The sequence below is a fragment of the Triturus cristatus genome, chromosome 7, assembly GCF_964204655.1.
Source record: "Triturus cristatus chromosome 7, aTriCri1.1, whole genome shotgun sequence".
Lineage (NCBI taxonomy): Eukaryota > Metazoa > Chordata > Amphibia > Caudata > Salamandridae > Triturus > Triturus cristatus.
Genome location: NC_140590.1, coordinates 810584324 through 810607380, shown reverse-complemented (window position 1 = coordinate 810607380; position 23057 = coordinate 810584324). Strand labels below are relative to the sequence as shown.

Here is a 23057-nt window from a genome sequence, read left to right as displayed (position 1 = left end):
ACACTCTAAGATATACAGGAAGAGCTCAACTGCTCAAAACCCAATATAACAGCTAAATGTACAAAAGTTGGCAATAGCGACTTCCTAATTGCGATTTTTTGCAAATTGCATTTAGGAAATTGCTACTCCTAATGTATGAAACTCTTTTGAGTTTCATTTGTGATTCGTATTGGGTTGCAAGTAAACCTACCTCATGATATTAATGAGGTAGGTCACAATTGGTGACCCACTTCAATTCGCCGCCATCACAGGAATGGTGACCTGCTTGGGTGAGTAGACCACCAAATCTGTGAATGCTTTTTAATAAAGCAATCTTTTTAGTTTTAAAAAGCAGCCTGTTTTCCTTTTTAAAAGAAAAAAATGAAACGTTAAAGTTTCATTTTTTTTAAGAGTAGGCACTGGTCCTTTGAACCACTGCCTACTCTTAAAAAATATTTTTTCAACCATTCTCAAAGGGGTAGGGGTTCCTCTGGGGTCCCCTTCCCATTTGCGAATAGAGTACCACCAGCTATGAGTTGGTGGTAAAGTACAAATGTTTTGAAACCGCATTTTGGTTGCAAAACATTTGTACATACCAGAGCGTTTTGGTATCTGGAAGGGATGCCCTGAACACGCTCCTTCCAAATACTGATTCGCTAACCCAAACTGATATTTGGTAACAGGTTACTGAATCGCAATTTGGGATTTGTACATTTAGAAATGCCTTTTGCGAATCGGGCCATTTGCAAGCTCAAAAAGACTATGTACATATGGCCCATAGTTCTACGAGAGGTGGACAACATCAAAGAGAAAACTCTCCAGCCAAACTGCAAAAGACAAAACAGACCTAGCCTGAGCCAACATTCAGACCTCCAAAACAGCACCCAAACTTCAGTCTAATCGTCCGTCTGGCTCCGTCTGACAGGAATTCCTCTTCTTTCTGGCATCAAGGAGCTACCTCAGCATTTGAAAACACAAAACTCGCTTCCTCTTCACTGTCTCTTAACTTAGCAGGGAACAATAATGATGCCTCAAGTCCACATGAAAATGCGTCCTTTTTAACATCCTCAAGGGCCTGGCGACATCTCAGTGTTGACTGGCAATAAATGGATCCTGGGTCCCATCATAGCCATTTCTTCCATCCTATATGCAGCATAAATCAGCAGTTCATGCTGGTTAGGGCTGTATCTGCCAACTCTACCAGCACCATTCCTCCAGCAGTCCCTTTATCTTTAAAGCAGATGTGAGACAGACGTGTGACTTCGATCACTATCACTGAACCACTGTACCACAATCCAGGACTGCGTTCCACAGCACTTGTTGAACCTCTGATTTCAAATCAATACAAACAATTGGGGCTGGTAACCCCAAAATGCGTAACATCCTGGTTCTGGCATAATTTTCAAGGTGCTCCACCATCGAGCCTGAAGTTCACGCACAATCATTAAATGGACATGACTGCTACAGGGTTTCACTGCGTACATTTACTGCTTTCCCCATTTCTTCAAAACGATGTTTCAGGAACCCAAACTCGCACTTAGCTCTCAAAAGCCGACCTTCCATCTCTCCAGAACCTATTCCATACTTTGTTCTCATTGCTCATTGTGGACCTCTATAAGTCCCTCCTGGTAAAAATATAATGAGTTTGCCCTTTGTCAATTTTTCCCTCCCTGTGTCAGCTAATTTTCCTTTTCGGTGTCCACTGAGAGAAGGGGACCTTTGGGGGAAAAGTATCCCCTGTTCCTTGCAGATCACTGTTTGGTGCCTTTGAGTGTCATTCTCAACTGCTGTGATATAACTGGCCTCGTGGTATGGGCAGTCTGCAAACGTCAGAGGGAGGACACAAGGAGCAACGACTGCCTGACTCCCCCGTGTCTTGGAGGCAGTCCCACCCAACACCACACCTCAGTGCCGCCACTACCTCTACGTCCAAGAGCTTACCCCGACATCCAGTTTTACAGGGACGCTCACACAGTTCTTCAGGCTAACTGACTGTGACCCACAAGTATAACTGGATTTGTGCCCCGAAAGTCTGCGACTCTAGCTGCACCTGGCACCATCTTGCCTACACAGAGGACCAACTTTCCTTCCCAGTCCATGTGTCTCGGCGGGATAGAAGCTGTTCTGAAGCCCCCGACTGGAGTTACAGTCCATCTGCGCTCCAACCCACCTGAACTCAACAGCACCCACCGTTTTCGAATGTGAGAGATGGCTCCGATACCGCAGCAGTGTCAGAGCTTCAGAAGCCTAAGGCCATCTTGGAACCTGAACAGCTCCACCCTCTTTGTTTTTAACGACAATGACCTCGGAAACTTACCAGTGAAATGTAGGTGGGTGAATCTTGCTATTTAATTTTTAGCCACAAAACTAGACGCGGGCTTATTTTGAGTAATTCTTTCAAATGTAATTACTCGTAATTACTGCACAATTGCTCGTAATTATGCATCAATGTGTGGGAAGTGTAATCCAGCATTAAGTGCTATGTTCTTAGTACAAAATGCACCCTTACATCCAAAATGGGCCAGAGGATGCATTTTGTGCAGAGAAAACAGTACTAAATGCTACAGGACATGAATAACAGTAGCCAGCCACCCCTTGAACTCTCTTAGTTTATTTTTCCATGGGTCTCTGGCGTGGTAGAAGGTGTTCTGAAGCCCCCAATGGAGCAACAGTCCTTCTGAGCTCCAGCCCACCTGCACCTACCACCACCCACTGTCCTCAAATGGGAAAGATGGCTCCGAACCCGGAGCAGGGTCAGAGCTCGAGAAGCCAATGACCATCCTGGATCCTGGCAAGCCACGCCCCTATCTTTGTTTTTAATGACCTTGGAATCTTACCACTGGAATGTAGTGGGTGAATCTTACCATTTAATTATTGGCATCAAGACCAGCCTTTGGTGAAATGAGCAAATGATTCTGTTCTCAACGAGTGCGTGCAATGTACATTTAGCGAGGAATCACAGAAATGCATTTAATTTCTCTTTAGAAGCTCCTGTTTAACACATTGCGGTGCTTTGCTTTCAATCAATCATGACAAAACAGGATTGCTGAAAGAACCTTGGATGTGCTCGGGCAGGGAGTGGCAGTAACGTGCTTGTAACAGCACTTGACAACTCACTGTAAAGTGTTTTTGTATGTTTACATTATGCATATTTAGACTCTTAAGCATGTGGAAATACCGCAAAACACAAGATGTTCTGGTCATGTGCCAAAACTGGATCATCCCCCCGGGGGAAAAATACTTAAAGTCTGCACAGGTGCGAAGTATGGATATATCACCTTTTGCCCTTTTTATGCTACTTATGCTTCACAGCTTCACAGCTTACTTCTAAAAGTCCCTATCACCACAGGAACGCCACTATTTATGATGTTCCTGAGGCGATAGGGGCTTTGCCTTATTTACAAGGCAGCGTTAAGCCACTTGACGTGGCTTAACGCTGCCTTGTAAATAAGGCCCCCTTTCACGCTACGCTTAGCCTGAAAGGGGTGGTCAATGGGTGTTGCAGTGGGCGTGACGTTGCCCCTATTTACGAGGGTGGCGTAAATAGGAGGCAGCACCAAAATTAAGACCAGGGAAAACTTGGTCTTAACATGGCAAAACGAGGAGCCATGCTTTATTTCTCCTTGTTTTTGCTGTTTCTATGTGTACTGCACTCTGCAACACACATAGAAACAGCAAATCGCCATGAATGATTGTTCATGTGCAGGAAGGTGTCCCTTCTCGCACATAAACAATTATTTGAAAAAATGACGATTTGCAACTTCTATGTGTGCTGCACAATGCAGCAAACATAGGAGTTACTAATTGCCATAATTTATTGTTTATATGCAGGAAGGGACACCTTCCTTCACATAATCAATCATTCCCTCAATGCAGGCACCCTTGCACTGTGGTGCAAGGGTGCCTGCGTTGGCGCTAGGCAGCTTAATTTAGTGTCAGCCGAGGGAGAAACGCAGGGGTGTGCTGTATTACTGTATAATACGGCGCATCCCTGCGTTTCTAAAATGATGGAGCGCGGCGTTAGCAAATTTGGAGCTAACCCGAACTCCACCACTTTCATGTAAATATGACCGGTGTCTCTCTTTGCAAATTCATTTCAGAAGTGTTTTCTCCGGCACTTCACAGTCATTATGCGATTGAGGAGCACTTAATGATGCGTGTGGTTACAGAGGCGTAGCTAGAGCTTGTGGCGCCCCGGGCTATCCATCAGATTGCCGCCCCTGGGGGGGTGTTGCTGGGGAAAAAGGACGGCAAGCACTTGAAAGAGGACCGAGAGACACGTAGTATCGCCGCTAATAGTTACCTCGATCATGCAAGTTACATGCACATACATGACACGGTCCAAGGCTACACAGTTGTATACACCGGTGACTCGCCGCTAATAGTACCTCGATCATGCAAGTTACATGCACATACATGACACGGTCCAAGGCTACACAGTTGAATACACCGGTGACTGGCAGTGACTGGCAGTACAAAAGAGAACACACAGTCTGCATGATCTATCTGGGGACTCAGAAAAACCGCATGTGACATCCATCAGAGAGCTGCGTGAACAATTACCTGATAATCCCCTCGGCACAATGCAAACATGCACATACATGACACTGTTCTGGGATCCATCATCTACAGCTGACATTAAATGACCATTCATCATGGTCCCCCCATTAAAGCAGTGCACTTTGTGATCTGCATGGTACATGTTCTTTGCAGCAGGCATATTAACCCTCTGTGCTACCTTTCCAGGAGTCAACCCTTCCACTAGACAAAACTCGGATCTCTCTTTAGGAAGAACATTAATCACCGAAGTTATCATGACATTTTTATTCTTTCTGAAAATTGCTGGAGGCCAGGAAGGTGGCAGCAAGTTTTTTTAAACCATAATATACTTGCAAACACTACTCACCCACCCAAAATAGGTACCCAGTGCGGTCACACCGTTTGCACCGCCCTAACCTGCTCAAGGTTCATGTGACTTCAGTGACAGAGTCACAGTGACTGGATCACTGTTGCTCTAGGGTGTGCTGCTTCGTAGGCCTGCCCACAAGACTGGAGATGAACTTCAGTATGGATTGTGGTGGACAGGCCTTCAAGGTTAACTCACAATTGACTCCACTAGGGTACACCTGCTTGTGCTAAGACATCAAGCCTTCTAAGGTCTAGTGGGGCCTTGTAAGGTCTAGCATGGGAATATGCTCCCTCGGTAGAGTGGTCTGGTGCACTGGTCATGAAGGCTGAACCCAGTTCCTCAGTTCTAAATTCGACAGCCCTGACCATAGTGCCACATCCTCTCCCCCACTGAACACCATACTGCCCCACTGAGAGAAACTCGCACTGTCTTCAGCTGCAACCTAATTGTGCCCGCTATAAACACTTGAATGTGGCTCAATTCAAATTATGCACTTGATAAGAGTAATATGCTGCCTAAAAAAAAAAAGTAAAAGCAAACACTCATAGGGAATGCAAGATTAAGTAAAGCATGTGAAATGTAAGCAGAAACAACATGGTTACCTTAACGATCTCTCACTCACTATTCAGAAATCAGCGAGTGGTTTTACCTGAAAAGTTAAGGACATGACTACAGGGCCCTGAAGGGGACCGTTTCAATGTCCATTGCTTATATCCTTAATAAACGTAAGCAGTATGGTTTAAAAAGACCACATCCATAAACAGAGTCATGATACACATTTTCTTTTCCAATCCATCCATCAACCAGTATTGCAGTCCCTCCAGGAATGGTGCACTTTCCCACAAGACGAGAAAACAAAAGTAGCGCTTCACTGCAAAGTCTGTAAAGTGAGGCTGATGTGTTTGGATGTGAATAAAACCAATGTGGCCACTTTGCAACCACTCTGTCTTGCTTTATTTAGTTATGTATTTATTTTTCATATTTAAAACCTTCTATTTCTCTCAATCCCGCTGCACTTTGGAATAGAAAAATGTCAGAAAAAGGGCATTTCCCGCAAGAGTGTTTTTCTTTTTTGGATCCATTTCACAGGGAAGCAACTAAATGAAAGAAGGAAAGAGGTTATGAACCGTTTCTTCAAGTTACGGTTTTCAGTAAGTGAGGAGCAAAACAGAAAGAGAGGGAATAATATGAAGAGAGGAGGGGACAGCTGCCAGCACAAAAAAGAAGAGGACATTGCCCGAGTCCTATTCCTTCTCTGCCCGTCCCGAACGTCCACGAAAGGAAGCCGAGCCTTATCTGAATGCCTTTGTCCGCCCCCAAAATAGTGCCGCCTGGGGCGGACCGCCCTCACCGCCCCCCCTCCCCCCCCTAGCTACGCCACAGTGGTTAGTTATTCCTGAGCTGTGCTGCGTATGGGATTTAGGTCATGCAGACACCTGGGCCTTCGTAAGCAATAAACAAACGACAGCCAGGCAATAATGGGGTCTACACTGAATATTTGAAGCTATAAGATACATATTGTTGCATCCTAGGGGGGGCTCACAGTATTCATTCCACATGTGTTTTGAAAATATTCCTCTAACAGAGCTCTTGTGTGAGAGACAGCATCCTAGTAAAAGAAACTGGTGTTTAACCACGGTTGGTATGGAATAAAATGCTCACGACTATATACGATGCAGGTATTTAAAAGCACTTCAAGGTTCTGTGACCCTAGTAAAAAACTCTTCTAGTGCATCTATACTGTCACAGAACATCCAATGGCCTGCAACCTCGGGCAGGGGTAACTTAAAACATAACATATAACAAATAATACAAACAACTTCAAATGGCCAGCTCCAGGCTCACCTGTCTGTATGGAGTATCTGACCTCCCCGTTCATCCCTTGGTCTTTATCCAAGGCTTGGACTTTGAGGATACTGGTTCCCTTCGGGGTTGAGATGAGGACATCTTTCTCATATTGAGGGATCAGGAACTGGGGCGGGTGGTCGTTGCAGTCCTCCACGTTGATGATCACCCTCACAAAGTCCCGCTTAATGGGCACCTCTTGGTCCCGCACCTGGGATTGGGATGGTATTGAATAATGAAAAAAGTGGCAGATGTACTATGGAAGTCTTCACCTTCATCGGAGCATGACAAACCTACAGACAAACATTGCATCTAAGGGGCCTGCAAAATCTGTGGGAGAGCCAGGTATGTCCTGATGTGTACCTGAATTCCTGCCCATTGCTGTTTGCCATTCAGACTCCATGATCTGTTGGACAGTCTCCACATTGCGCTATGATCCAGACCAAAACTGGTCCTGAAGGCGTCAGCTTTCCACTTGGCCATCATAAGCAACCTATAACACACCCTTTTGAAATGAGTGGCAGTGTTTTATTATGTTCACACAACACGGGACTTTCTGTATTTTAACATGGTACCTGTGCATCGAATACATTTGTGTGCGCGTTGCTCATTTCATAACAAGGCCCTTCCATGTATGCAAGCTAATAATGTGCTCGGTGGTCAAGCTTTCTGAAGCTCATGTCAACTGGACGGAGAAAAGAACATTTCCAGGTTCTAAAACACAAGTGCTGAAATGCGGTTATGAGAAGAAATGACCTTGCATGTTCCCTCTTGTCTGTGTTTGGAGCGGGATTAGGCACATGGACCGGCTGCTGCAGGGATGTTGAAATAGGGAGTTCCGACTTCAGACATAATGAGGTATCAGCCGGGCCTTTCATTAATTGGCATATATAAATAAAGTAAGGTAATTAATCTTTTAGACAGCTACATATATCTTAAATTGGTTTAAACTAGTGGATTAGGGATGTGTTATGAAATGTGGTTGGGAAATATCTAACCTTTGTCCTAATGTGTATGTGACTTGCTGAGCTGCTCACAATATTTACAATCATTCTAATTCAAATTATGTGTGGATGAGTGGTGTAATAAATAATGTAATACAATTAAATACTTGTCTGTGTGTTCGGATTCTGTGAATCGCGTGGGCCTATATTGTATCACCTAGAGATAAAATATTGTCTTGCAGGTTTTGTTTCACTCCTAACACTTTCGCCTATATGAGTATAATTCAGTGAGGAGGGTTATGAGATACCTGCCAGTTTTTCTTTTCTCCAAAAAGGTTGCACTTTCCTTTGGGGGCTTAGGAAATTAACTGGGAAGACACAACACTTAGCCAAGGGCATTGGCACAAATAGTGCAGCAGATGCATTGGCGCATGGGTGCACGGTTTGAGGGGCTATCTGGACCACAATTATGGTTGCGTTTTGCTACTAAAAAGTGGTTGGAGACCCCATTTCCCTTGCTTGCATGAGTGCTAGGGCACCCAGACCAGGCTACTGCACCTGCTGGTGCATCTCTTCATGGGAAGAGTACAATGGGCTGTTTTATTCGTGATATATCCACCTACGTCTGTTTGTACATCAAAATATCATTGCCAGATATTGTCAGACATAAATTGTCTATCTTAAATATAGTTTGCAAAAGTACCATTGATTGTCTATTAGTAGCTCCAACAAAGCAATGCTTTTGTCTATGATACTTAAGACACAATGTTTATGCCAGAAAATGCTCTTGCTACGATATTATACCACATTTATACCACAAAGTAACCTGAGATCACCTAACTAGCGATCCTAGCGGACTTTGGGGTCCTCTTTGAAGTAACAACAGCAGTGCTATCCAAACTTTTTGGAATCACATCCCAATGTTTAGAACAATAAACTTTCGCAACCCGACTAGCTTTAATGGACATGAAGTGGGCTTTTTTTTATAGTAACTAAGCATTGTGTGCTAGTGCACTGTCATTTACAGGCAGCACATTTTCCATTGAAATGGACACTAAATTTGCACAGACATGCAGTTTTATTGATAAAACTATATTGCACATAAATGATGAGTGGAAATCGGATTTCAGTGAATATTTATCATTTGTGCATCACCAAGTAAATTGTCTTGATTTGTTTTGATCCTATTAGAATCTTTGTTTTCATCACAATTAAGGGTTACAAAAAATGTGCTTCAGTTTTAGCTTCCCAACTCTTCAATGTGTACAGTTCATTTACAGATATTTACATTCTGTTGTGTGTTGCAAAAAATAACATCCCACAGACCTTCCATTCACATTCCCAGTCCCCAAGCAAGATTGTAACATAATTCATTTTACTTTTCTTTCGCCGACTGTAAAGTGAGAGGAGTTTGAATAAAACAATCCCCATGTTTAAAAACGAAGCAGCAGTTTGTCAGAAGATAGAACCTGATATTGGGGCTCCTTCTTTGAAGCTGAGCAAATGTGATAAGATAAATACAGAATTTAAAGCCATATTTATTTATTGCTATCGCGAACCCCCAAAAATCAGCTTGCGACCCACCAGTGGGTCATGACCCACAGTTCGGAAAATACTAAACTATACTCTATAAAGTCTTTGACCAAATGACCTGAGATTTTGTTCTCATCCCAAAACCCTTATTACGAGTGGCCTATAAATGGTGCAATATTTTTGCACCTGATGAAATCCAACTTAACCAGAGCAGAATTTATTGGGTGCTATGAATACACCTCATTACACATTTTTGTGGAATAACATGAGTATGTTGGAGCTTATTGCACCGGATTCTGCATGTACTGGCCAAAACCCAGCATTTTTCCCACAATAGATTTTGGAAAGTTTGGCCTGTCGGAATTTATCAAGGGAAAACTCTGAGGGTGTGATAATTATCACACAAATCGTAATTTTGATCCCTGTGCAAAACGTTTTTCATAAGGATTGGAATTTGACCCCAAACGCGTAATAAGGGCCCATGTTTCAAGATACCCAATATTTTTTCATAATTTTTTTCCAAAGGGAAACATGTAGCCTTTCTCCTATATGTGATTTTCGGTTGAAAATTTGACTTGGCCTAATTATCTCACCCTACCTATGAGTCGGTGGGAAAGGAGCCTCTTATTCCGCCTGAGGGTTGGGACAGTTAAATTTGCTTTGTGTTTTCCATTGGGTTATCATCCGAAACTTGATTCACTACCCTGCCCATGTGACGGAGTGAGTGGCCAATCAATTCAACACTTTTTTTTCCTGCAAATATTACATGAAATATATCAAGTGGCTTCTTCTCCCATTTTTTAATAAGAGCATGCTTATTAGTTTGATTTCTGCTTATTCATGTATGCTTGCCTTGGCTGATGAAGAGCTGGTTTTTCGTCTAAGCACGTTTTTGTGAATTACCACTAGGGCGCGTAAGACAATGTCTAATCACTGAGCTTCATTCATGCACGAACATTTCATAGCCATCGAATGGATTGGTTTTATATATTAGTGATTTATTTATTAATGAGGACTTTTGTTTTATTTTGTCATTCAAATGTTTTGATACTGTGTTCATACAACTGTAATTCTAACTATTATGTATTGCTACTTCTTTTTTATTTTCGCTGTCATTTTTAACCATTGTCGTACTTTTATGGATACTATGTTTATCCGAATAAAGTTTTGTAAACTGAACTGACTTGGCCTGCTGAAAAATACAACATAAGAAGAAAAAAAAGAGCACACATCACATAATCATTGTTTATGTGGATCTTAAATTACTGAAATAATTTGGGGTCATTAAACATTGTGATTGTCTGTAAAAGGTTATTTAGCAGTTTTTCAAAGATTTTTCATAATTAAATGGATTGGAAGGGTATTTGCTTTCAAATGTTGAAAACATATTTGGGCATTTTCGAAACACTTTTGTAGTTAAAACATTTTTGAGTTGTTAAAACATTTCAAAGTGACTTTCATACGTGTCTGAAAGGTTAAGATTTTTAAAAGGTTACATAGGTTAGTAAGCAATTGCAAAACGTTATGATAAACAGTTAAGATGTTAGAAAATTTAAAAATGACTTTTAACAAAGTTAGTATTATTAACAAAAACTTTTATAATAAATATTGAGTTATTAAAATGGCTTTTTTTTAATTGTTTGCAGTTAAAATAAGTTAGTATTGTCAATTAAAATGGAAATTTAAATATGTGGTTTAAATAAAATAAAAACACAACCAACTACATTATAAGTAAAAATCAAGCAACAACTCCTTAGTTTAAAAAACATAAATGAAAACTGAATGTTTTTCTTAATTGAGTAAAAGAGTCCTGAAATTTAACCTACTGCAATGCCTTCATTTAAGGAGAAATATTCCAGTGGAAAACATTAATGAAAATTGTATTTTTTTAAATTAAAGAAACTAATCCAGAAATTCATCCTACTGCAATGTCTTCATTTAAAAAGAAATATTTCGCAGCTCACACATAAATAATACAAGCAGGAGAGGTAACGTTCCTGTCAATCCTTTGACCCAGGGAAAGACATGCAAGATATTTGCGCAGGAACCTAACCAATTTGTGAATCTCTAGAAGCTTTTTCCTTACCATCACTGTTAAAATGTGGTGCCTTGCCATCTCGTAGTCCAGTGTTGCTGCAGTAGCCAGCACCCCACTCATGGGGTCCAATTGGAAGAGCTTGGCACTCTCGGGATCCGTGGTGTCCTGAAGGGTGTAAACCAGCCTCGTTCCACTATCTAGATCACTTGCGTTGACCCGGAGTATTTCCTGTCCTGGGGATGTGTCCTCCGGGATTTTCACCTCGTATTGCCTTTCCAGGAATTGAGGGCGATGCTGGTTGATGTCAATTACTTGTACGAAGGCCTGTTGGGTAGAATCAGATATAAGAACTCAACTATGTTGCCAAATTACTTCGAATAAAAGCCTACTGTACTACAGACTTGATAAGTTTACGTATCTGGTTCCTGTGACATTCTAAATTAGTGGCCTTTCCCCCCGTATTTCTTTCCTTTCATTAAATCACACCTCACTCTAACCACAAGCCATTACCAAAACAGTCAAATCACATTAACAAGCACATGGATCAAATGTAGGCACCTTCTCTGTCACACATACAGGAGCAAGGTGTATACATGTACGCCTCCATGTCTGTAAAGTAATACCTGTCAGTACAGATAAGGCTGCTAGGAAGAATCAAAAGAAAGTAAAGAAAAGATACAGCTAGGGCCTGAATTAGAGTTTGGTGGTAAGGAAAATTTATACCAGTGGATTCTCCTTTGTTCCTTGCAAGATCATTCATTGTCATCCAACTCTAAATCATTCCTTTCATTTACAAGAACATTTGCTTGTGTCTTATTATAAACAAAAGGTTTTTTTTCCTTTAATTTCAGCCCATCTTCCTTCTGTAGACCAGGAAAGGAATGATGCAGAAATGGCAATAGCGCCAGGAGGCAAGTGGGCGGAGCTCTCTGAGAAAGGTTGAGTGAACACCCAGCTCTTTAGATTTTTCTTGACATTGGTTAAAGATCAAATAAAGCTAAGACAAGAACACAAATAAGATGTATTTAGCTACATTTTGGTATCCTCACGGAATTATGTTAATTTCCCGGTCATTATCAATCTTTTTCTGTGTAGTATCACAATTTTGTGGAAATGATTAGTGTCTCCCTGTCACAGGAAAGAGAAGAGGGGAGGGAGAAAGAGAAAGAGAAACCGAGAGGGATAGAGAGAAAGTTGTGAAAGAGGGAGAGATAGATGGAGAAAGAAAGAGAGGGAGTGAGAGGGAGAGAAAGAGAGTGAGTGAGAGAGAGAGAGAGAGAGAGAGAGAGAGAGAGCGAGAGCGAGAAATGGCCAGATGAAAAATGAGAGGTTCTGGCATATTGTGCTGATCTCCGGAGTTCACGCTTAAAGTACTGTACCATGTTAGGTTGTGGGCTGCCTCTGAAACTACCTCTTAGGAACTGTGTCAGTGTATTCGATTTCAGTACCAGAGGCTAAATGAATGAATGAATGAATGAAGTGGGTTTTTAGAGGGCGCATTACCTGAGGGTGTCTAAGTGGTAGGCGGATCAAGAGCTGAATAAGGAAAAGGCAGCAGGCTGATTTAAGTCTAATCTGGAGTTTTTCCTCGAGCCCTAGAAATCCAATCTCAAATTGTGTGGCTCATTTTCAAGGAGGCCATATCGTCTTCAGAAGGGGAAAGGCAGGCAGCCCAGAGGAGGCCACCAAAATAGCACCTGGTCTGAAACTACAGCACACACGAGGAGCGATAGCTACAGGAGACAGACAATACGAAGAAAAATAGAGCAAGAGAGAGGCAGGGACAATCGTAAAGCTATATAAATAGAGAGATGGGAGAGATAGAAAGATGAGAGAGAGCACGAAATAGAAGGAGAGAGACAAGGAGATGAGAGAGAAGGTAAAAGAGGGAGACGAGAGAGATTAAGAAGAGAGAAATATAGAGACGCAGCTAAATAGAAAGAGAGGGGACTCAGGGGAGAGAAAGAGAGAGTATGAGAGACAGAGCAGTAGTGATAGATAGATAGAGATAGAAGGAGAAAGAGCGAGATAGAATGGGAGAGTTAGAAGGGCAGAAAGAAAGAAATGCTGCACGAGGCAGAGAACGAGAAATGTAAGAACCTAAACTAATGTGCTCAGGAAAATAGGCGAAAAAAGGTTTAGAATACAAGAATTCAACTTACAAGGCGAGAAATACAAGAAGATAGATCATTCAAATGAATTTCAGACAAAAACCAGAAAGTAAGACACCGTGTTGGATCATTGTTCAAAGAAAACACCTAGAAATTGGCTAAATTGATGAGTTATTAGGTTCTTGGGTGCGATCATGTCAAATGTTTCTTCGGTTCTTTCAATCTAGAGTGTGAGAGTATTTTTTCTAGGGGTGTGTAGAGAGTTGTTTCCTAGAGTTTGGTAAACCAGCCGTCGCCCAAAGGTGTACCTTCTGTTCAGGGGATGAAAGTGCTGCCTACAGCAGCCATCCGCTACCATCTACACAGGAACTTCACTGCCACGCCTATTGAGATGCCAGCCAACTTTCAAGAAGACGGCATCCATGCCGGGAAGCCAACATCAACAAACGCGTACATTCCAGGAGTCGAAAAGGAATGCTGGCAGAACCTGCCGGGAGCACCTACTCTCTACTTCCCACAGCCTGATTGTCTTTCTCAAACATCACCAATTCTTTCTTATGGCTGACAAGACCTGTGGGCTTTGTTCACGGTGCCCTTCCTCACTGAAGTAGTAGCCAAAACCTTAGTGTTCTACTCACGCCTTCGGCACAGATGAAAAGACACAGACGGTTCTGTATTTGATGAAACAAAGTGGATCTTGGTCAATGGCACAATCTTCCTCAGACACACCGTGGCTTCAGCCGTGAAAACAGCCATTACAAATGCTGGTGTACTGGACAATGCAGACAACCTTAAATGGGGTTATCTAGGAACCCCTCACTACTAATACAATCGGTAGACATTTTCCTCCGTAACCACAGTGCCAGTAGTGGGAAAAGCTCCAGGGACATTTTATCAATGTCACAGCATACTTTGCTATGCAAGTCGACTTTCATTAGCCACTGACTCAAGGGTGGAAGGAAAACAAACTGCAATAAAGTGTAAAAACTGAAGAAAATTCCAACTCAGTGACAGACCTAGAGAACATGTGTGGCTGTCTGGTGGCAGGGCATTTAAGAAGATAAACTGGTTACATTTCAGCTGTTCCTTGCTGTGTTAAAGAGATAAACTGATATTAATAAGATGACACCTTTGTCCAGACAGTGTTAACATGTTTCAAGCATTGTGAAACTCACTGCTCCTGGGTCGCATGTACGACTACATGGGAAAGAGACAGCAGGTGTGGGCTACAGCTGTAAAGTAGTCCCTCAATGCAAGCATGCTAGTTGAGGTGGAAGAATACACCTAAACAGCCAGTAGCATTAGGTGAGAAATAAATGCTCTACTGAGCTGAGGCAGAATATGACTGAAAACTTCCATGTCAATGGCTTACAAGGGCTAGTTGAAGAAAGCCAATAGTTAAAATTGGTGGCTCCAAAGCCCAGTTTATGTATATTGCAAGCGACAGATCTCTGACAGCTACACTGTCAAAACCAAGACTGAAAAATTACAAAATAGTGGGAGAATACTGTTGCCAAATAGACTTCGTTATGCCACATAATTGCCCTTTCTAGTCGAATAATGTGCTACTCCCTTGCTGCATAATTCCATTAGCCCCTAAAGAAAGTGGGTTACGACAGGCTAAATCACGCCCATTACATTGAAGTGCGCAGAGAAGTGTATTCAATGCTCCTCATCTTGTTGGCCACCACCTGCTCCACCATTGACAATATCAACAAGCTACAAGTTGAACTTCAGCAAGAGCGCAGCCACAGGTATTTACTCACCTGGGTTCTGATTACTCTGGTCCCATCAGTCACCTGCACAGTTAGGTTATAGTTCGACCTCTTCTTTGCATCCAGGACTCTGGCAATCATTACCCCACCTGTGCTCTTGTCAATATCGAAGTCCAAATCACCATCGCCTCCTGGGGTTCAAGAACATGGACACGGATTAGATGAGGTAACAGCTGGATGGACACAACAAAAGAGGGGACCCAGTGGGAAGCAGAGACGGAAGACTGTCCCTTCACAAGGGGCACACAAGCTTGTTTCCAATGCAGCTTAGTAGAAGATGTCCCCTCACTATGAGGTGTGCAGAAACATTTCCATTGGCTCTGATCCTGTAAGGGGTTGTTGTCTGCTCCCTGTGTGTGAGGTGTACATACAAACTGGCACTGGGCCTGGTGCCTGGTAGAGAAATGGCCCCTCTCTGTGTTGTACAGATAGAGTGCCTTATGATCTAAGGCTGGGGAAGAGAAGCTCCCTGCCTCTGAGGTGTGCTGAGAGTCTACTGCTGCTCTCTGGCTGTGAATGGTTGTGATACTGAAACTTACTGTTTCTCATGTGCACAGATAGACTGCCTTGTGTTGTGGTGTTGGTGATGGTTTAATTATAGAGACGCTGCCTGTCTCTGGGGTGTCCAGCACACTGCATCCTGGTGCTGAGGATTTGTTGTTAGCTACATAGGTCAGTTGTCACTGAGGTGTGCAGCCTTAAGCTCTGGTGATGGGATGGATAGTGATAGGGGTGATCGCTGTCCTGGGGTGCAGAGGCGCTATTTATGCTGTGAGTCTGGCAATAGCTTGTGATAGCGAAACTCTGTGTTTCTCACTTGTGCAGAGAGACAGGCTTGGGTGCAGATAACCAGTCTTTGCTACAGGTAGACTGTTTGGGATACAGATAGACAGCCTTGGGTAATGATAGACTGTTTGGTGTGCAGATAGATGGTCTCGGGTACAGGTAGACTGTTTGGGGTGCAGATAGATGGTCTCGGGTACAGGTAGACTGTTTGGGGTGCAGATAGACTGCTGTGGGTGCAGATAGACAGCCTTGGGGACGTTTAGACAGTCTTGGTGATGGTTTAGTGATAGACAAGTTCCCTGCTCTGGTGTGTGCACACACTGCATCCTGGTGTTGGGGTGTTTTGTCAGCTAGGTAGGTTCCCTGTCTCTGAGGTGTGCAGCCCTAACCTCTGATGGTGGGGGAAGGGGAGGAAATGTACGGAGGCTCCCTGCCTCAGACGTGTGCAGGCTCAGTACAATCTGGTGCTAAAGAAGGTTTGCTAATGACAGACAGACCCACTCAGTGGACATATCCAGACACAGATGCCAGCATCCCAGGGAGTAGTGATGTCAGGAGGGATACAGCCAAGTTAATGTCGCCGCTGAAGGTCACGTGCTTGCACGCCAGCCTCATCCCTGGCCGCCAGACTCGGCCTTCCCGCCTGCAGCCTGCAGCCTGCCGTGTACAGGTGTCCCGGCCGGACTTGGGCCTAGCAGGGGGGGGGGGGGGGGTCGCGTTCTCTACATCCCCATATGTCCAAGTCTCTTAGGAGCTCGGCTGTGTTTCCAGAGCCCAATAACAGAATGTGTGTCATAGATTGACCGTCGCCATCAAGGGCAGGCACTAGTCAATCCGAAGGAAATGTTCCTCTGTCGCTGTGACAGCCTGGAGGGGGTGTTGTAGAGCAACTAAACCGTGACTAATGGAACCTGAGAAAACGAATTTAAAGCCCAGCTTCTGCACTTAACTATAGTGCGCAGCCTTGAGCAAGGATGTGTTTGCGCCACAGGCACATCATTTTCCAAAAGAAGCATGCTTGGAGATAAGCTAGACAGCACTATTTGCATATATAAAATAAAGTGTCATTTTATATCCGCGCTACGCAACCCCAGGCTCTTTCCACTTCCCTTCAGATCAATTCCTAAACATTGGATATTCAAGAGAACGCTTCGCAACCCCCCCGACCCCATTCCACCTTTCGGCTCCCCACCACCTCACTACCATACAAGCACACAGGGTCCCATAAGGCTATCTTCTCTTATTAGCTTTCTGGGAATGAATATTGGGTCTGAATGTAACTGTGGTGCACTGCCTGTCATGCAGGGAATGTGCGTTTCAACACCTTGCTGGCTGGGGGGTAAAAGAGGTGTTGGAGGAGGCCACTAGCACTCAACACATTTCATGCATGGCACGGGCCAGAGGTGTATTGCTCCTTTGCGACCATAAACTCGACCAAAGTGCCACTTATACATTGAAATAAATTGAAGATAAGATCTGGTGGATACAACACTAGTTGCCAGTCGTAGCATGATCTTGGTTATGGTGGGAAGCAGACTCAAACACAATACCAAATTGACTCTCAGTCGACCATAACAATTTGGCATTAGTAGATGTCCTGGAGGAAGCAGGCACTGGAACATCTGCAGTTCCCCAGGCAGTGACCAGTCGGACAATGGCACAGATTGAATGTTCCAATTATCCTATAGACCTGGCCAATCTGGCAACAAAGATATATTGGACGACCCTAGTGTCACCACATGGATAGTAATGTATCTGCTGCGGGGGAAGGATTCTGTGTTCTAACTTGGGTAATTAGTGCCACATCAGCCTCTTTTGATAATTTGAGGGCTAAGAGTGATCCCTCCCAGCCTTCCTTCCAAGGGACTGGTGTGAATGATTTACCAGTGATCTCGAACCAGAGCTGGCTGCTGGTGAACTCCGTGCTGATGACGCCCACCATTTGATTGACTGGATCTGTCTCCATGATGGCGAAGTTAAAGTGCGGCTCATCGAAGGCCAGTGGTTGCGCTGTTGGGGAAGGAAGGGGAATCCACTGCACATGCAGACGCACGGTGGAGGACCGTGGAGGACTCCCGCCGTCTGTCGCTTTCACCTGCCAGAGACAAAAGCTGAGATTAGGTTGTGGAGATTAATGCAAGAGATAGATGGTGATGGGGTTTGTGTATGGATGGACGTATAAGCCTGGCCCCTTATAGAAACGTTATTCACAGCAGAAATTATATATAGCCCTGAAGGGCCTTAACATTGCGGTAGAAACTTTTGAGACTTTTGACTGGAGCTGCTGTCCCTAGTGTCAAAGGGTCTGATCCAGACTTTGGCGGGTGGTCAGCCTCCTGTCATGGGGCAGAGGTCTTCCCTCCACCACCCTGGCACCACTAGCACCTTCCATATTTTGAGATCTCCAACGACCCTACAGAGACCTCTTTCCCATCATAGAAGCTGCTGCCATGGCAGCTCCTCTGAAGGCATTGAGCGTTTGTTGGGCAGCTGCTGTTTTTTTGTTTTCCATAAACAAACCTCTCAAACGTGAAGTTTGTTTCTAAAGAACAAAACATAAATGACACTGAAACCCAGGAAATTTTCTCCCAGGTTGTGGGAGTAATTTGTCTACTTTTTATGTTTGGGACTGCCAAAATCAAAGTAGGGCAGGCGGACTATCGGTTTGGCAGAGAGGGTGCCACAAAAGTGGCAGAGTACACACTCTGCCAAATTCTAAATCAAGACCCAAATCTGCTTAGTAAAAAGATGATTGCCTTTCTGCCATGGTGTAGATGTTTTTCATAACCAGGCATCAATGTATTCTCTGTCCCAGCGTCAGTGTTTTCTCAATTCTTGTAACAGTAGGTTCGCTTTCTTCACTTGGTCCATTAGTAGGTATCTAACCTTTCCAAAATGTGAGAACTTCCTTGGCAAAAATGTAAGTATGCCTCTTCAGCTGCAAGTGCCTCCCTGCCCCAATATCGTTGTACTCCCTGTACTGGTGCACATGTTTCCAGGCTCGGAGTGTGTTTGTCTGACCAGGGGCATAGCTTAGCCAGTGAGATTCGAGAGTGTGAATCTCAAATTTCCCAACTAAAAAAGTGGTGGGGCGCAAGGTGGATGGGAGAAATGACCAGGGTTTGGATGGACTGTTACAATGAATTGAATAGGTGGGCTTCCGTCTGGAGTGGCACACGGGGCACAAAACGGTGGGTCGGAATGCTACCCAAAGCTATTACCAATAGACTATTTGCAAGCATTCGCCACATTCCCTTGTGTTTGTTTGTGTTTGTTTGTCAGTAGAATGCCTGGAAATTTGAGAGTGGTGCAGCTTTCCAAGACTACTACTGACAATATTTGTGAAATCCAAAAAGGAGTCACTTTGCATCTATTCAAGGAGAACTTTTATGGCTGCAGTTTACTACTTTTTGGTTAACCCGTCACTATATATATTTAAGTTCCCAATCCAAAAAATTAACGTTAAAACTTCTTAGTGCAATTAGAACAATTAGAAAAACCTACAATGAGAAAGCAGACCTGACTAATTTCCCCCCTAGACCTAACTACCAAGCCAGAAGTGCATTTATTTGGGGGAGCTGCCACACCTCAAACAATCCCCTGCCTCTGACCCAGTTTCACCTCTAGAGAAATGAAACAGCTCAGGGGTACATCTGCAATATACTGGCAAGAGGGTTTTCGCCAGAGTTGCACACTGTAGGAGGATCTACCTGTGCTGCAGCTTGAAATCCCTATTAAAGCTTTGCAACTCCTGTGATTTGGAATTTTGACAGAATATCAGAAGCAGAGATATCATGTGTCAAAAACATTGAGGACAAAAATATTGTGAAGGTAAGCTTCTATGGGTAAGCAATGTTTAACTATAGATAGGAGTTAAGGATAGTAAATCTATACTTACCAGTGGTGACTGGTGTTCATGGGCAAAAGAAGCATTACCCTGCCACCCTCGGTTAAGAGTCAAAAACAGGGAGAATAAACAGAGCAGCTGAAAAGAAATTAGTACTCTGAGGAGGTGTGCTTCATCTCCTGGTTGAACTCTAGCGAACTCTGCAGATGTCCTACTGCTCAGTCTTCAGCCGGGCAAGGTTTTCTTCGACCTGCAGGCCCAAGCCACAGCCGTGACATCACATGAGCGGTAGTACTGAATTAGGATGACATGGATCTTGTTGCTTTTGGGGCGCATTGGCAGGGGCCCTGGGAGGAGTTACAAAAGTCTGTGTACTTCAATGACTGGGAGTGGGATAGGACAATGAGGGAGTGGGTGGCAACAATTTGCTGATTATCACAGAGGGGCCGGCTATAGAAGGGGTGCAGGGGGCTGCTCTCCTGACAGTAACATGTGTTTAGTACTGCATATGTTTTCACTTCGAAAAAAAACATGATGGAGCTGAGCATACAGACTGCTCCTTATCTGGACTCAGTAGAGGCCCAAGAGAAGAAAGGAACCAGCTGCCAACTGCCAAAAACAGACAACAATTGCATGAGTAGACTAAGAGGTAGATGTGCAGTTAAGCCTCTGCATCAGAGGCATCGTCACCCCCGCCCCCACCTCATGCCCCTCCCTGCTTTAGCAACTATGGAGGGAGTGGGGTTCTTGGTGGGCCTCTTCTGTCTGTAACTTGGCAGACAAAGGTTAACAATGAACTTGGGAGGGTGAGTGAATGAAAGGATGAAGGGATGGACGGATGGATGGATGGATGGATGGATGGATGGATGGATAGACGGATGGATGGATGGATGAAATGGTGGATGGATAGATGCATGGATTAATGTGTGAAGGATGGATGTAAGAATGGAAGAGTGAAAGGAAGAGAGGGAGTAAGCATGAAACAGAGGATGAATAGATGGATGAAAGGGTGAATGGATGGAGGAGTGAAAGGATGGATGGATGATGAGAGAAAGGATGGATGGATGGAAGAATGAGTGAAAGGACGGATGGATGAGTGAAAGTGTAAAAGGATGGATGAGTGGATGAATGGGTGGAGTGAAAAAATATGGATGAATGACAAAAGGCTGGATGATTTTAAGGCAGGGTAGATGGATGTCTGAATGAAATGATGGATGAATGGATGAGAGATAGGGCGAATTGTAGGATGGATGACTAGATGGATAGATGGATGATTGAGTGAAAGGACGGATGGCTGAGTTACAAGGTATGGAGAGATGTATGAGTGGCTGGATGGATGGATGGAACGAAGGGTGGATGGATGGGTGTAAGGATGGATGGCTGAGTGAAAGGGTGGATAGCCTGATGAGCCAAAGGAAGGATGATGGATGAATGTAGTGAAAGGATGAATAGATGGAGCAAAAGGGTGGATGGATAAGCAAAAGGATTGATTGGATGATTGATAGGATGGATGAATGGATGGATGATCGTGGGGTGGATACGTGAAAGGATGGATGATTGAGTGGATTGATTGGTCCGATGGATGGGTGTCCCTGGACCAGTGGCGGCCCACCTTTATGGGCTCCACAGCTGCACTACACCCTCCTTGTTCTGTGGTCCATTTTTATTGTATCAAGAGTGAATAATAATTCACTTTTGGTACAATAAAAATAAAAGGCAGACCCGCCTCATGTCCAGCAACAAACTAAAGCAGCTAATGTCACTCTTTGATTGCTGACACAGGGGCATGAAGGTGCCTGTGCCATTCCAGCACTGTGAGCATTTCTGTGTGACTATGTGTGTGAGTTAAAGTGAAGGTTTACATCAGAGTGAGTGAGAATGAGTAAGTAAAAAACAAGCATGTGTGAGAATGAATGTGAGTGAGGCAGAATGACATTGAGTGTAACTGAGTGTTACTGTGTGTGAGGCACAGTAAGGCTGAGTAATTCAGAATGAGTGACAATGAGTGAGGGACTAAGGGAGACAGAGTGGGTCAGAGTTGAATGAGTGAGACTGCAGTAATTAGTGAGACAGTGTGAGACTGAGTGAGTCAAAGCGAGACAGTAAACCTAGGGGGTTATTTATAAGAGGCCTGCACCACCAGTACGTCACTTTTTTAGATGCTCCTGTGGCGCTGGCCTCTCAATCATATCTATGAGGCCATGCAAAGCCACCCTGCATGGATTTGCATGGCCTCATAAATATGGAGTAAAACATGGCAGTGCAAAGTTCAGTGTCAAGGAGGTATTTCATGGCCATTGCAGTGAGTGTTCCCACGCAACACCCATGGATTTAGATGCTGCCCCAGATTTACAAAGTCATGTAAACCTGGGGCAGCGACAAAACCTTACGCCTTCCCAGAGCAGCATTTTGCAGCACAAATAGAATGAGGACAACACCTCCATGGATTGTTTTTGTGCAGGAAGGTATACCTTCCTGCACAAAAATAATCTTTCCAACAAAGCAGAATAAGGGTGCCTGTGTTGACGCTGGGCACCAAACTCTGCACCAACGCTGGTTAAAGGAAAGGAATGCACCTTATCTTGTAGATTTGGTGAATTCTTGCCCTTTCAATTTGGCGTAGAGCAGCACATCAAAAGGACTTGCGGAGCTGCCCTATGCCAAATCTTTGTGAATAAGGCCCTTAGTGCAAGAAAGTGCGAGAGAACCCTTCAAGAAGAAGCTCATCGGATTTTGAACCCAGGATTGTGCCACATCACTTTTAAAGGTCACCAACAACCAACGATACTTACCTGTTTGCAGTTACCTTCTCAGTACTTGATATTGTTGACAAGATATTATGTCCACATGTTATTTCCATTTCCTATGTTCTGTCAGTGACTCTGTGATTTAACCCTCTGATTACTGATCTTGTGATAGTAGTTATCTGTTTACCTTAGTTTTAGAAACTGCTATTTCTGCTCCTTACCAGTCTGCTTATTTACATGCTTCATACTCAAGGTTTTGATGAGGATTGTTTAAAAAAGAAACTTAAATGGCCATCGCTGAGTACAAAAGTTTCTCGTCTGCCCCAAACAAGTGTTGCAAAATATTTTGATATGGGTAAAAGACTGAATAAGTAAAATTTTAAGTCGGGAACAAAGAACATAATAAAAGTCTACAATTGGCAAGTGTCCAAAGATGGAAACTTAGTTCGTTCTCAGACAAGTATGGAACATAGTAATATTTTGGAAATAGCACCATCAAGGGTTGGGGCAGAGTCAGTAACATGTAAAGCAGAATTGACAGGT

General features: G+C 43.7%; 1 protein-coding gene across 3 annotated transcripts in view; it reads right to left on the bottom strand.

Moving 5' to 3' along the window:
* Positions 1-23057, bottom strand: part of FAT2 (FAT atypical cadherin 2) — a 249212-nt gene that overhangs the window by 102783 nt on the left and 123372 nt on the right. For all 3 annotated transcript variants that reach the window (XM_085617672.1, XM_085617673.1, XM_085617674.1), the window contains exons 6-9: positions 17805-18015; positions 15126-15265; positions 11297-11572; positions 6734-6944 (exon numbers count right to left, since the gene is read on the bottom strand). In XM_085617672.1, the coding sequence (XP_085473798.1) occupies positions 6734-6944; positions 11297-11572; positions 15126-15265; positions 17805-18015 (838 nt within the window). The remainder of the gene's footprint in view (positions 1-6733; positions 6945-11296; positions 11573-15125; positions 15266-17804; positions 18016-23057) is intronic.